Source organism: Mesocricetus auratus, unplaced genomic scaffold (assembly GCF_017639785.1).
Source record: "Mesocricetus auratus isolate SY011 unplaced genomic scaffold, BCM_Maur_2.0 Super-Scaffold_100676, whole genome shotgun sequence".
Classification (NCBI taxonomy): domain Eukaryota; kingdom Metazoa; phylum Chordata; class Mammalia; order Rodentia; family Cricetidae; genus Mesocricetus; species Mesocricetus auratus.
The window spans coordinates 25,954,654-25,967,430 of NW_024429266.1; the positions used below are offsets into that span (position 1 = coordinate 25,954,654).

Sequence of the window (12,777 nt, forward strand, 5' to 3'; positions counted from 1 at the left end):
GTGAGTGTGAGAGTGTGAGTATGTGAGAGTGAGAGTGTGTGTGAGTGTGTGAGTGTGTGAGTGTGTGAGTGTGTGAGTGTGTGAGTGTGTGAGTGTGTGAGAGTGTGAGAGTGTGAGAGTGTGAGTGTGTGAGAGTGTGAGTGTGTGTGTGAGTGTGTGAGAGTGTGAGTGTGTGAGTGTGTGAGTGTGTGAGTGTGAGAGTGAGTGTGAGTGTGTGAGAGTGTGAGTATGTGAGAGTGAGAGTGTGTGAGAGTGTGTGAGAGTGTGAGTGTGTGAGAGTGTGAGTGTGTGAGTGTGTGAGTGTGTGAGTGTGGGTGTGTGAGTGTGTGAGAGTGTGAGTGTGAGTGTGTGAGTGTGTGTGAGTGTGTGTGAGTGTGTGAGTGTGTGGGTGTGTGAGTGTGTGGGTGTGTGAGTGTGTGTGAGAGTGTGAGTGTGTGAGTGTGAGTGTGAGTGTGAGTGTGTGAGAGTGTGAGTATGTGAGTGTGTGAGAGTGTGTGAGAGTGTGTGAGTGTGAGTGTGTGAGAGTGTGAGTGTGAGTGTGAGTGTGTGAGTGTGTGAGTGTGAGAGTGTGAGTGTGTGTGAGTGTGTGAGTGTGTGAGTGTGTGAGTGTGTGAGTGTGGTGTGCAGTGAGAGAACAGGAAAAGTCAGGGATGCCTGTGTGCATTACCACTGGCTGCCTCCAGGTGGCAGGGTGTGCAGAGGTCCCCATTATTCTTCATACAGCATTAGTGTGTGCTGCTATGTATGCCCACACACTAAAATGCTTTCTATAGGCCCAGCAGCTACCATGTACAATTTAAAAGAAATTCTGTCGAGTGGTGTAAAGGGAAAAGAGAAAGAAAGGATCTGTTGTTTCCATGGGCAGAGTGGCTACCTCCCGGAGGGGGCCAGTTCTTATGCTGGACATAGACAAGGTACCCACGAAGATGTCCCCAGTAACTGGTTTTGGGGGCAATTACTTTCATTCTCTGGGTCTCATTTACTCAGAAACTCAAGCATAGGGGTTTCCTCATCTTTCCAATACTACAAATTGCAACAAATTCCCCTGTGAAAGAGTGGTTTACAGAGAACCCATGGGTTGGCGATGCTGCCTTTGTTAGGGGTGGGGTGGGGCGATTGTCGTATGAAGTAGAGTTCCATCACCTGTGGAAGTCATGATCCTCCCTCTCAGCAGCAAGTACTGATTAAGGTGAGAATCTGCATATTATGTGGGATTTCCCTTCAGAAATGAGTTTGGCAGGGAAAAGAAGAGTTGGTGTTGGGGGGGGGAGCAGAGGGAGCAAGGGAGGGCTCCAAAGCCTCCACCTCAGCCCTCAGAACTGGGCACTGAAACCCTGAAAGTATATGACTCCAAAGGCAGAAATGGAACCCTGCAGCTGCTCTGACACAGGCCAGGCCAACACAACACAGAGCTGGCAATCAGCCCCTGCTGTGTCTGGATTTATGGGGTTATGCTGCCACCAGGGCTCCTCTGCCCACCCTCTTCCTATCGGGAAAGATGGAGACACTCACCAAGGACCAAGAGGCGCACTCGAGACTTGGAGGTACCTTGCAGATCTGACATCAGTGAGACAGAGCACTCGTAGGTGCCATTGTCATCCATGGTTAGCTGGTCAATGGTGATGGAGGCATCTGACAGCTCGACATCGTTAGATATCTTCACACGGTTCTCATAACGGGGGCCGTAGATGTAACTTTTCTTCACAAAATTCCATGTGACCACTCTTTCCTAAGAGAAAACAGAAACACTGCCAGGTCTTGGTGTGAGCCTGCCCTGACCCAATCTTTCACCCCCAGAACCCAGATGCACGGACCAACAGTGTCTCAAACAGGCGTGCCATGCCCACTGGTAGATTCCTAACTAGTTAACTCTAGACTTTAAAGATTTACCTGATGAAAACTTTAGGAACTGGAGTTGTAATTTAGTTGATAGTACTTACCTAGCACACATACAGGCCTAGGTTTGTTCCCCAGCACCGTGTAGGTAAACTTGGGATGGTGGTGTACACCAGTCATCCCAGAATTCCAGGGGTGCATACAGGAAAAGTTCAAAGCCACCCTTGGCTATGAGCAAGCGCTAAGCCAACATGAAACCCTGACTCAAAGCAAAGCCAGAAACAAAGCAGAAGCGCATGCATGGGAACACTGGTGAATCAACAGGGCGTCTCCAGCCGCACTCAAGGTTGTAGCCAGCATCTCTCTTCTCCTCGGTTCCCGCTCAGCTGATTCTTTATTCTCACTCATTCCTTCCTTCACCCAGCGCTTTCTGAGCACCAACCACTCCACGCTAAGCACCAGGCTAGGTGACCACGCTTGAATTCCAAGTCCATTTGATTTTGACTATTGCCCTTGGAATTTGTTTATTCATTTATTTATTCATCGATGTTTAGGGAGCAGCTCATACCACAGACAGATCCTAACTCTGCTGCCTGCTGGCTAAATGTCCTTGAGAAATGAGCCTGACTGCTTTGACTGCTTGGGACTCTGTTTCCTCACCTACAAAACAGAGATGTTGATAATAACATATTTCATGCTATTGTGGTGAGACTAACGCTGGTAATATATGCAGAGCAGTTGGGGTTTGCCTGGTGTGGTGTCTACCATTACTAGCCATTATTACAATCTACCATATTCCTGGCAATGAGTTCTGCCCTCAAAGACTATGAGTTTGAAAAACAACCAACCAGGGTATCTTGTGATGATGAGATTCCAGACTGGTCAGGTGGGGGAGGATTCCTAAAAAGGGTGATAATTGCCTTGAAGTTTGAAAAGAAGCTGTGAATTAACCAGGTGGCTGGAACAGTGTGTGCTGCTGTGAGGTAAATGCATTAGATATCAGAGGCCAAGGAAAAACCTAAAAGCAGACAGCAACATTGTCAACAGTGTGAGTGGGTGACAGATCAGTGTGAGCTGAGCCTGGGAAATAAAGGTCATAGCTGCTACTTATGGTAAGTATGTTTTATGCTATGTACTGTTCCAAATGCTAGATATGTATTATTTAACCATCACAACAGTCCTATAGACCTTATGATCATATCCATCTTACACAGAGGGAAACTGAGGCACCAAAAGGCTGATCAAGTATGGTCCCCAAGTTCACATTTTAAGTAAATAGCAGAGCTGAGGTGACTTTGGATATTCTGACTCAGAGTCTGAACTCTGAAGAGTCTACTGAGTCACATCTGAGACAGTGTGGCACTAAATAGTTCACAGTTCATCCGCAAGGCAATAATGTACTTCAGCTGTGCTGTTGATTGTTCTGTTTCCCAGTGTAGGTGTGGGTTGAACCCAGGGGCCTCCCATTGGCTCTGTCACTGAGCTTTGTCATTGGCTGAGAAGTCTGTGGTTTATAAGGTTAGTTCTTTTCTTTCCCCCAAGACAGAGTTTCTCTGTGAAACAGTTCTGGCTGTCCTAGAACTCACTTTGTAGACCAGGCTGGCCTTGAACTCACAGAGATCTACCTGCCTCTGCTGAGTATTAAAGGCACGCATCACCACTGCCTGGCATACGGTTGGCTCTTAATAGGGTATGAATGATTGGAAGGAAAAAAGGTCAGGTTAAGAAGGAACCAGGAAGAGCTGGGTGTTGGTAGAGCTTTAATCCCAGCACTTGGGAGGCAGAGGCAGGCAAATCTATGAGTTCAAGGCCAGACTGGTCTATAGATCAAGTTCCAGGACAGTTATGACTGATACACAGAGAAATCTTGCCTTGAAAAATTAAAAAAAAAAAAGGAACCAAGAAGGAGATCAACCAAGTGACTGTGGTGACAATCTTTGATTATTGTCATATTGGGTTGTGGCAGACAGAGAGTAAAATGAGTTGGAGGAGCGAGAAGGAGGACACTTGAAAGTTGGGGATGGGACTAGGGACAGAGTCAGAGAGCAGCTAATCCCAGATATAAGGGTTTAGGCATGTGCGTTTGATGGTGTCCTTCCTAACAGAATCAGCACACATGAAAAGAGTGTTTTAAGCAGAAAGTATGTGTTCTGTTTACATGGGCCATGCCTAAAGTGTCTGTGGCACACCCAAGAGGAGGAATTCAATATGACAGATGAGTTGGCTGAATGTCACTGAAATGAGATAGGTAAGGAGTTAGACTCAATGAAGCAAGGAAACCACGTAATACCACGGTAGCCCTGTCTCCTGCTGGTAGAATGCCTCTTTGTGGTTAAACAGAGTGGAAGATGCAGTTAGTGCCTCCTGGTGTATCAGAAACCAAGGCACGGGAGCTCTTTCTCGTCACCCGTGCATACCTACAAAGGGTGTGCATCCTCAAACGACCCCAGCTGCATTACCACATCACTTGTACTGTGGGTTTGACCCCTCCCCCACTTTGCGGGCTTTTCAAAAGAATCATAAGAAGAAATATCCTAAAAGCAAAATCCAGTCCACCATAATTTGAAAGGAAAGGGGGCTCATATTGCCCCAGCGAACAGGTGGCCCACCTCACATATATTCATAGAACTGCTACATTTCTACATGCAGAACCCAATGGGCTGCTACCCTCTCCCCATCCAGGTCAGTCCACTCCAGCCTCTTCGGGGTGTGTGCCTTGCCTTGTTAAATAAACTTCTGTTTTAACTCTCTCTATTTCTTGTCTGAATTCCTTCTTTTGAGAACGGAACTAAGGAGAATGCCAGCTGTAATACATCTAGGGATGGAAGTTTGGGAGCCAGAGGCACAGGTGTTCACTGAGACATGGCCTAAACCAAATGGCAAGTCCCCAAGTCATTCAAAGAGTCAAGTGGAGTTCAGAGAGATAAAGGGGAGCCCAAGCTAAGACCCCCCACCCAAGCTGAGAGGAGGGGCTCTGAGAACGGAAAGTAGTTGCTAGTGTGAAATGCTGGTGATTTCAGAGGTTGGGAGAGAAAGTAGGCATCGGTGGGCAGGGAGGAGACAGGGACGCCGTGCCTTTCCTGTTAGAACAAGTAACTCCGCCTTTCCAACCCACACAGCCTAAGTCAGGGTCCATGGCTTAGCTATTAGAACACAAGCGCCCCCAGTTGTACACCCCTGTACAAGACACAAGTTGTCCAACCATACCTGGTAGAGTTGACAGCACTTTTAGAATGTCTGGCTGAGACAGGGAGGCACAAAGAACACTGAGGATGAGGTGGTGTCTGGGCCTATGGACAGTCCATGGATGCCCAACTCTTTCCTGACTCTGGCTGGCACTGCTTGGATTTTCCACCCCAGAACATCCTCTTAGCAAAGATGCCCTAAGATTGTCCCTGGACCTCTTCCTGGCCACACCACTTCCCTAGGACTCACAGATAATAATCCCTTTCTCTGCCTTTGTTATTGGTCCTGAGGGAGCTGCCTCAAACCAGTAGCTAGTATATAAGCTCTGTGTCTATGTCAGCACTCAGGAAAAGTGAGCCGTAGACATTACACCGGCTTGCTGGATGTGTCTGCGGGAAGGCACAGTGTCCTTCAGTTCCTGATGCTGAAGACAGCAGCAAGGACACTGCTCTTTTCACTCTGGGAGCAGACAGGTGGGGCCTGTGGCCCATCAGGTCCCTGGTACACAGAGATAAGACTGACTCCTTCCTTGTCAGTCCTGTCATCCAGGACGAAGGTGTCCTGGGATTCTGTCAGGGAAAAGGCTAAAGCCTCGTTCTCTGGATGGCTGGGGACCGGATGATTGTCTCTGGCAGATGTGTTATTAAAAGTTTTTCCCTAAAGGTTCTAATGTAGAAAGGAGACCATGGGACAGTAGCAGTGGATGAGGATGCAGACAAAAGGACACACAAGTCACACAAGAGGACGTGAAGCTGATTTTTTTCTTAACTTCAACTCTATTTTCTCTTCCTTCTTTATCTGTGGTGGATAAGTGTTTTGGTCAGTTTTATGTCAGTTTGGCACAAGCTAGAGTCATTGGGAAGAGGGCCTCTCAACTGAGAAAATGCCTCCTCCAAAGGACTCTAGTGAATTATCTTGATTATTGTAGGACGGCCCCTCGCTGTGCACGATGCCTCCCCTGGGCTGTAGGTGGCCCTGGGCGCTATAAGGAAGCAGACTGAGCGAGCCATGAGGAGCAAACAGCAAGTAGCTCTCCTCCGTGGCCTCTACTTCAGTTCCTGCCTCCAGGTCTTGGGTTCTTGCCCTGACTTCCTTACAGGATGGACTGAGGTACAGAAGGTGCCTTTTGGTCCTGGTGCTTTGTCAAAGCAATAGAATCCCAACTAAGATAATAAATAAATGCAAATGTACTTGAGAGTTAAGGTGTAAAACTCAAGTTCCATGGCTTCCGCGTGGCTGTTCTAACCGGATAGAAATTCGCTGAGATGTAGACAGTTTGGGACTGGGCAGGTGTTTGAGTGGCTTCCTTAAACTAGCTGTGTGAAGGCCTTGCAAACTCATCAGAATAAAGTAATTTTATTTGTAAAAGAATTTTTTGAGAGAAAGGGAGGGAGGGAGGGGGAGGCCGGAATCAAAGTGGAGCTCCTTCTGGCTTCACCCTCTGGGAAGTGGAGTTGTGGGTGGCCTCCGTCATCCCTCTTGCCCACGTTGGCATTTTGAAAGATCTGACTTAAATGCGTGGATGCTCCGTTTCTTATAAACAGATATGCTTTTGATCACAAGTGAGATACATTTTCACTTTATCAAATCACCAATTATCAGACAGTTTGAGCAAATGCTGAGAAAACGGTGGACACTATGTGGATGAAAATGAAGATTGGTACAACAACTAATAAATGCCTTAATTATGAAAAGTTCAAGTTCGCATACCCTTTAACCCGGAAGTTCCACTCTTGTTTGTTTGTTTGTTTGTTTGAGAACCCGGCCAATGCTAGGCAAGTAAGTTCCACTTTTAATAATCGATCAGATGACATATATCATATATTACAATGTTTACTGTGGCAGAAAAATATTAGAAACAAACCAACGACATATATTCATTGGTATACATTTCAAAAAAGTAATTTTTGAAATAAGATATGGAGTCCATAGCTCAGTGGTAGACTGCAGGATCAGATGCATAAGACCCTGGGTTTGAATCTCAACCCAGAGAGATGAAAAGGAGTGACAGAGGGAAGGCTTTGAGGTCCATGCCTGTGAGGAGATCAGTCATGATGGCCCAGCTCATCCTGGAGCCTTACCGTTTCACTCCTGAGAAGCTTATCCCACTGAATGAATCCATTTCGGTCTGGAACGGAGGTAGCGTAGGTACACGGAAGGGTGACACTCTTGCCTCGAGCAGCCCGAAGGACATCCTGCGTAGTCTCCACAGAAATAGCATCGACAGCTACCCAGACTGGAATGAGAGGGGAAAATAAATAGCTCAGACATACACACTTGCTGCCTCCAGGTCCCTGAAAGGATGTTCCCAGAAGTTCTGTGGCCATATGAAAGCTGCTATGGCAGCCACCTTGGTCAGGGCATGCTAGCTGCTGTCCCCAGGGCAGGGAGGAACTTAGGTCCCCTGGTCTGCCTTCTCCCTATCCTGAAGTGTCCTGAAGAAGTACCCTGCATCTGGTGGCTTCCAGTCTCAGCCGTGTCCCTTGTCAGCTGTGTGGACTTCTCTAAGCCTTGGTTTCTCCTCAGTTACTGGGGGGGAGGGGAGGACGCTAAAAACTTTTACTACATGCTGAGCACAGAGAGCTCTCGATAAACACTTTTTGTTGTAATCATGATTTGTGTTTTTACTTACTTACTTAACAAATATTAATGGACTACTTGCTTGTCATAAAGAACCTTAATAAGCAAAAAAGAGTATTCCTAGGAACATTTTATCAGAAAAGAGTTAAGAAAACAAAACAAAATAGCCATGTCTACACCACCATTTTCTCTCTCACACACTTTCCTTCCTCAATGCATTTCCTCCATTGTGAGGTGGAATCCCTCCTTTTGAATCTGGGTGACCTCTAACTATGGGGTGGGGACATTCCATGGCTCCCAAGCTAAATTATGTAATGGAATATGCTTTGCCTGGTTCTTTTGGTATGCCACTCTAGGGACCTGACTAACACCTGGTGCGAAAGCTCAGCAGACACACAAGAAAATCAAGAGGATGTTTCTCAGAGACCAGGCAGAAAAGGTGTCTCAGTGAAGCAGGTGGTGAGGGTTTGAATAAGAATGGTCCTGCAGGCTCTTAAATTTGAATGCTTGGTCACCAGGGAGTGGAACTCTGGTAGAAGTAGAAGGATTAGGAGGCCTTGTTGGAGGAAGTGTGCCACTGGGAGTGGGTTTTGAAGTTTCGAAAAGTTCAAGCCAGGCCCTGGGTGCTTGGGCTCTCTCTCTCTCTCTCTCTCTCTCTCTCTCTCTCTCTCTCTCTCTCTCTCTCTCTCTCTCTCTCTCTCTCTCTCTCTCTCTCTCTCTCTCTCTCTCTCTCTCTCTCTCTCTCTCTCTCTCTCTCTCTCTCTCTCTCTCTCTCTCTCTCTCTCCTCCCTCTCCCTCCCTCCTCATGGATCAGAATGTAGCTCTCAGCAATTGCTCTAATGCCTGCCACCACAATGACACCATACCCTGCCCCTCCCCATACCCTTCCATTGTGACAGTGAACTCAATCTCTGAAACTGTAAGCAAGTCCCCAGTTAAATGCTTTCTTTCATAACAGTTGGTTGATCATGTCGCCTCTCTTCACAGCAATAGAACAGTGACTAAGACAGGGGTCAGCTGCTCAAATGTCAGTGATCTGTTTATACAGGGAGCTCAGAACCCAAAGACTGGATGTGGCAACATGAAGATGAACTTGGCATGAGCAGTTGGGGTGGTGAGGATGGACCTTAAATGGAAGAAGCTCAGGAGCAAACAGGACAAGAGTAAGTAGACAACTTTTCTGGAAAGGACTAGAACTCATTACAGCTAAAATAAGCATTAGACCAAGACAGGTTTGTGTCTTTAGGGAGGAAATGGTATATTTGATGATTTAAAAATATTTTGAGAAGACCAGTGGTGGTGGTACATGCCTTTAATCCCAGCACTGGGGAGGCAGAGGCAGGCGGATCTTTGAGTTCAAGGCCAGCCTGGTCTATAAAGTGAACAGAGGCCAGGACAGGCTCCAAGGCTATACAGAGAAACCATCTTGAAATGACAAACCAAAAAAAAATTTTGTTTGAGGTTGTTTGTTGAAAAGAGTGAGCCAAAAGAGAATGAACTGAACTAAGAGGAGAAGACCTTAGAAAGGACCCCAGCCATCCATCTCCTGTGACAAGATGTGGCTAAAGGCACAGGTAGGTTGGGAGGCTTCAGGGCAGCAGTATGAACAAGTGTCCTCTGAGGGTCCTGTGATGAGGTTGCACCTACGGAAGGAAAACACCCTGCTAAAGATAGGCTTCATTGCCTATTCTAGAGACATCACTGTGAAGTCTTGTTCTCAGGCAGATGAACAAGGTGTGCTGGTTATTAACTGTCAACTTGACATAACCCATCATCACCTGGAAGAGCCATCATTGAGAAACTTGAATTAGATCCATTTTGACTGTGATATGTCTGGGAGGAACTGTCTTGACTGTCCACTGAGGTAGAAGACCAAGCCCACCATGAGCAACACCATTCCCTAGGCTAGATCCCTGAACTGTGTAAAAGGCAGAGGCAGTAAGTTGCACGAGCAAGCAAGAACACATTTACTCTCTGCTGGTGAGTGCAGATATGATGTCATTAGTCCTACCTTGACTTCTTCAAAATGATGGACTATAACTAGATATTATAAAGTCAGGTAAACTCTCCAGTTGCTTTTTGTCAGGATACTAGTTAGAGCGACAGAAATGACATAAGAACACAAGATTATCTTAAAAATGCAAACACCTCCAGGGAACAAGGCTGTTCATACTTTGGTAAGCAGTTTTCACTCCAAGTACTGTACTTAAAGTGAGAGTTAACTGACTTTACAGAGTGAGCAGTGCCCAACAGGGGGTTGGATGATGAGAGCTCCTGAGGTCACTGGGGTGTGTGTGTGAAAGGAATAAGCTCCTGGGTCACTGGGGGGGAGAGGTGAAAGGAATAAGCTCCTGGGGTCACTGGGGGGGAGAGGTGAAAGGAATAAGCTCCTGGGGTCATTGGGGAGGGGGAGAGGTGAAAGGAATAAGCTCCTGGGTCACTGGGGGAGGGGTGAAAGGAATAAGTTCCTGGGGTTGCTGGAGGGGTGTGAAAGGAATAAGCTTCCAAAAACCAGCCTTATCCTCCTTGTCATTTGCAAATTCCTAGCATAGTTGAGCACAGAGACACCAGTGCCAGATGCCACTGAAAAGTCATTCAAACACTGGCTTCCTGGGCATCTGAAGCCGGCTCCTGAGCTGGCTCCCACATGGTCATGACTCTCCAGATGCTTCTCCATGTCACCAGAGGTCTCTGCATCACCCTCACCTATCAGAAACACATTCATTGTTGCTACTAGCAGTGGATCCTTTACCAGGAGGCTGTTTGCTGGGAGAGGCCTTTGAGTCTACCCACCAGGTCCCAGCTGCAGCTCTATGTCCTGTTCAGAAAGCACAATTATATGCCATTCCCTGGGTGGCTACTGGTAGTCATGGTAACTGCCATTGATCTTCACCTCGCCTCCTGCCTGGACCCATTTCCCTGGAGCTTGTCCTCAAGGTGACCATGCTCAGGCCTCTCGTGACCTGGATAATGATTCTTTCTTGTCTTGTACATGAGCGGCATGTCACAACTGCTACCACTGGCGGAGCCCAGGTAGCACTCTATCTTATTAACCAGCTCCCGCCACCAACTCAAAGAGAACCAACCCATTAAGTTACTCCTTCAGTACTGAAGTGTCCACTCACTCGTGACTAATGAATGGGATAGTAAGCCAGCTATCAGGAAAAGGAGAATAACTGGTAATACCCAGTTCCTATCTGTCCTACATAACATTAGCTACAATGGTGGCACCAGTGTAAGTACTTCATAGCCATTGCTATTTTATTCTCACAGTGTCTTTGATGTTATCCCTAGTTTCCAAATGACAAAATTGAGGTACTGTCTTGACAGGTCTTAACATGCCTTGACATGTCTTAACATGTAACTCAGAGACATGCAGCAGTTTGTTCTATCCAGATGTAGTTGACAAATGCCAGAACATGCCTGGCGCTTCTGCCTGCCCAACTGTCAGGGCAAAATAATCACATTGCCTAGGTCAGAGGTGGCAGGGGTGGTGTTTGCACTGACCTCCAACAGAATCCCTTTCCTTCACCTTTATTCTTTGTAAATGAAACTTCTACATCCTTTCTTCAGTCTATGGTCAAATATGTAACATGTATCTATTGTGTGAACCAGAGCCTCACTCTTTTCTGGGAGGCAAGATAGAAATGCATGAAGCCATCTTCTTACCAGGACAGGGCTTACAGACGTAGACTAGACTCATATACACACTTAGTTCTCTCTGTTTGTGACAGGGGTGTTGTGTATGTGACTGAATGCCCACAGACTTCAGAAGGTGTTGGGTCTCCTGGAGTTGGAGTTACAGGCTGTTGTGAGCTAGCTGATGTGGATCTTAGGAATTGAACTCAAGTCCTGTGGGAGAACAGGAGGCGTTCTTAACTGCTGAACCAGCTCTCCAGCCTCCATGAAATCCACTTAATCAAACTCCAGGTACATATTTTCCAACAGAAGAAAAATACCTTATATCAGTGAGGTATTCCACTCCTTGTCAGGGGTGAGGCCTGCCGATTAGAACAGGGTATCCTGGCTAGATCAGGGACTCTGAACATCCTCCTCCCAGCAAGACAAAATATTCCTTCTACTGCATCTTTTCTCTCCCAACTCCCCCCTTTTTTTCTAACTCATAAACACCCTTTTGATTATTCCTGTTTGTTCACTGTTGTGAAATACTATTTTAACTAGGTAAAGACGTATTACATTTGCTTATGCTGTAGAATATTACTTTAACTGTGTAAAGGTGTGTTACTTTTGTTTGTGCTGCATTTGTTTAATGATGCAAAGATGTGCTGCATTTGTTTCACCTTGCCTGCCTAAGGCACCTGATTGGTCTAATAAAGAGCTGAACAGTCAATAGCTAGGCAGAGAGAGAGAGAGAGAGAGAGAGAGAGACAGAGACAGAGACAGAGACAGAGACAGAGACAGAGAGAGAGAAGACAGGTAGGGCTGCTGGGCAGAGAGAATAAATAGGAGAAATCTAGGCTTCGGAGAAAGGAGGAAAGAAAAAGAAGAATGAGAGGAGGAGAGGATGGGAGATACGCCTGGGGTGAGCAGCCAGGCAGATGCTAGCCAGACATAGAGAAGCAAATCAAAGTAAGAAAGTAGCCTCAAGGCAAAAGGTAGATAAAGAGAAACAGGCTGATTTAAGTTAGAAGAGTTAGCTAAAAATGTGCCTAAGCAGGCCAAGCATTCAAAACTAATAGTAAGTCTCTGTGTCATGATCTGGGAGCTGTCTGGTAGCCCCACAGAGAAAGCCTGGTACACTGCAGTTCACCACTTTTTCTCACAACACAACTCTCTGCAGACATTCTACAAGCAGCACACAGCTTCAATGCATGCCTTCCAAAGCTACAACATCTCAGAGCTCCTTCATCCACCCAACGTGTAACCCTGAGCAGCTTCTGGAGGCCACCTGTGCCAGAGCCCTCACCTGAAAAGTGCATTGTGTGAGCATTAAGTGACAAGAAATGTGCCCTTGGTTTAATGGCTCCTAACTCATAATCAGTGCACCATGAGAGATAGCTACTATTATATACTTTTTCCCCTTATTGGGCCACTTGTACTTTGTCATCTCATTGTCTGCTGTTGAGATGTGTCTTGGCTAGAAGTTAATCACAAGAGACAACCACCCACCATACAAGTTAGCCAACAGGAAGCAGCAGTAATTGCTCATGAATG

The 12,777-nt window shown here is 46.5% G+C and overlaps 1 protein-coding gene across 1 annotated transcript in view; it reads right to left on the reverse strand.

The window, feature by feature from the left end:
* Positions 1 to 12,777, reverse strand: part of Gpa33 (glycoprotein A33) — a 43,677-nt gene that overhangs the window by 19,166 nt on the left and 11,734 nt on the right. Inside the window, 2 exon segments of the mRNA XM_040738357.1 lie at positions 1,513 to 1,729; positions 7,104 to 7,258. Coding sequence (XP_040594291.1) covers positions 1,513 to 1,729; positions 7,104 to 7,258 — 372 coding nt within the window.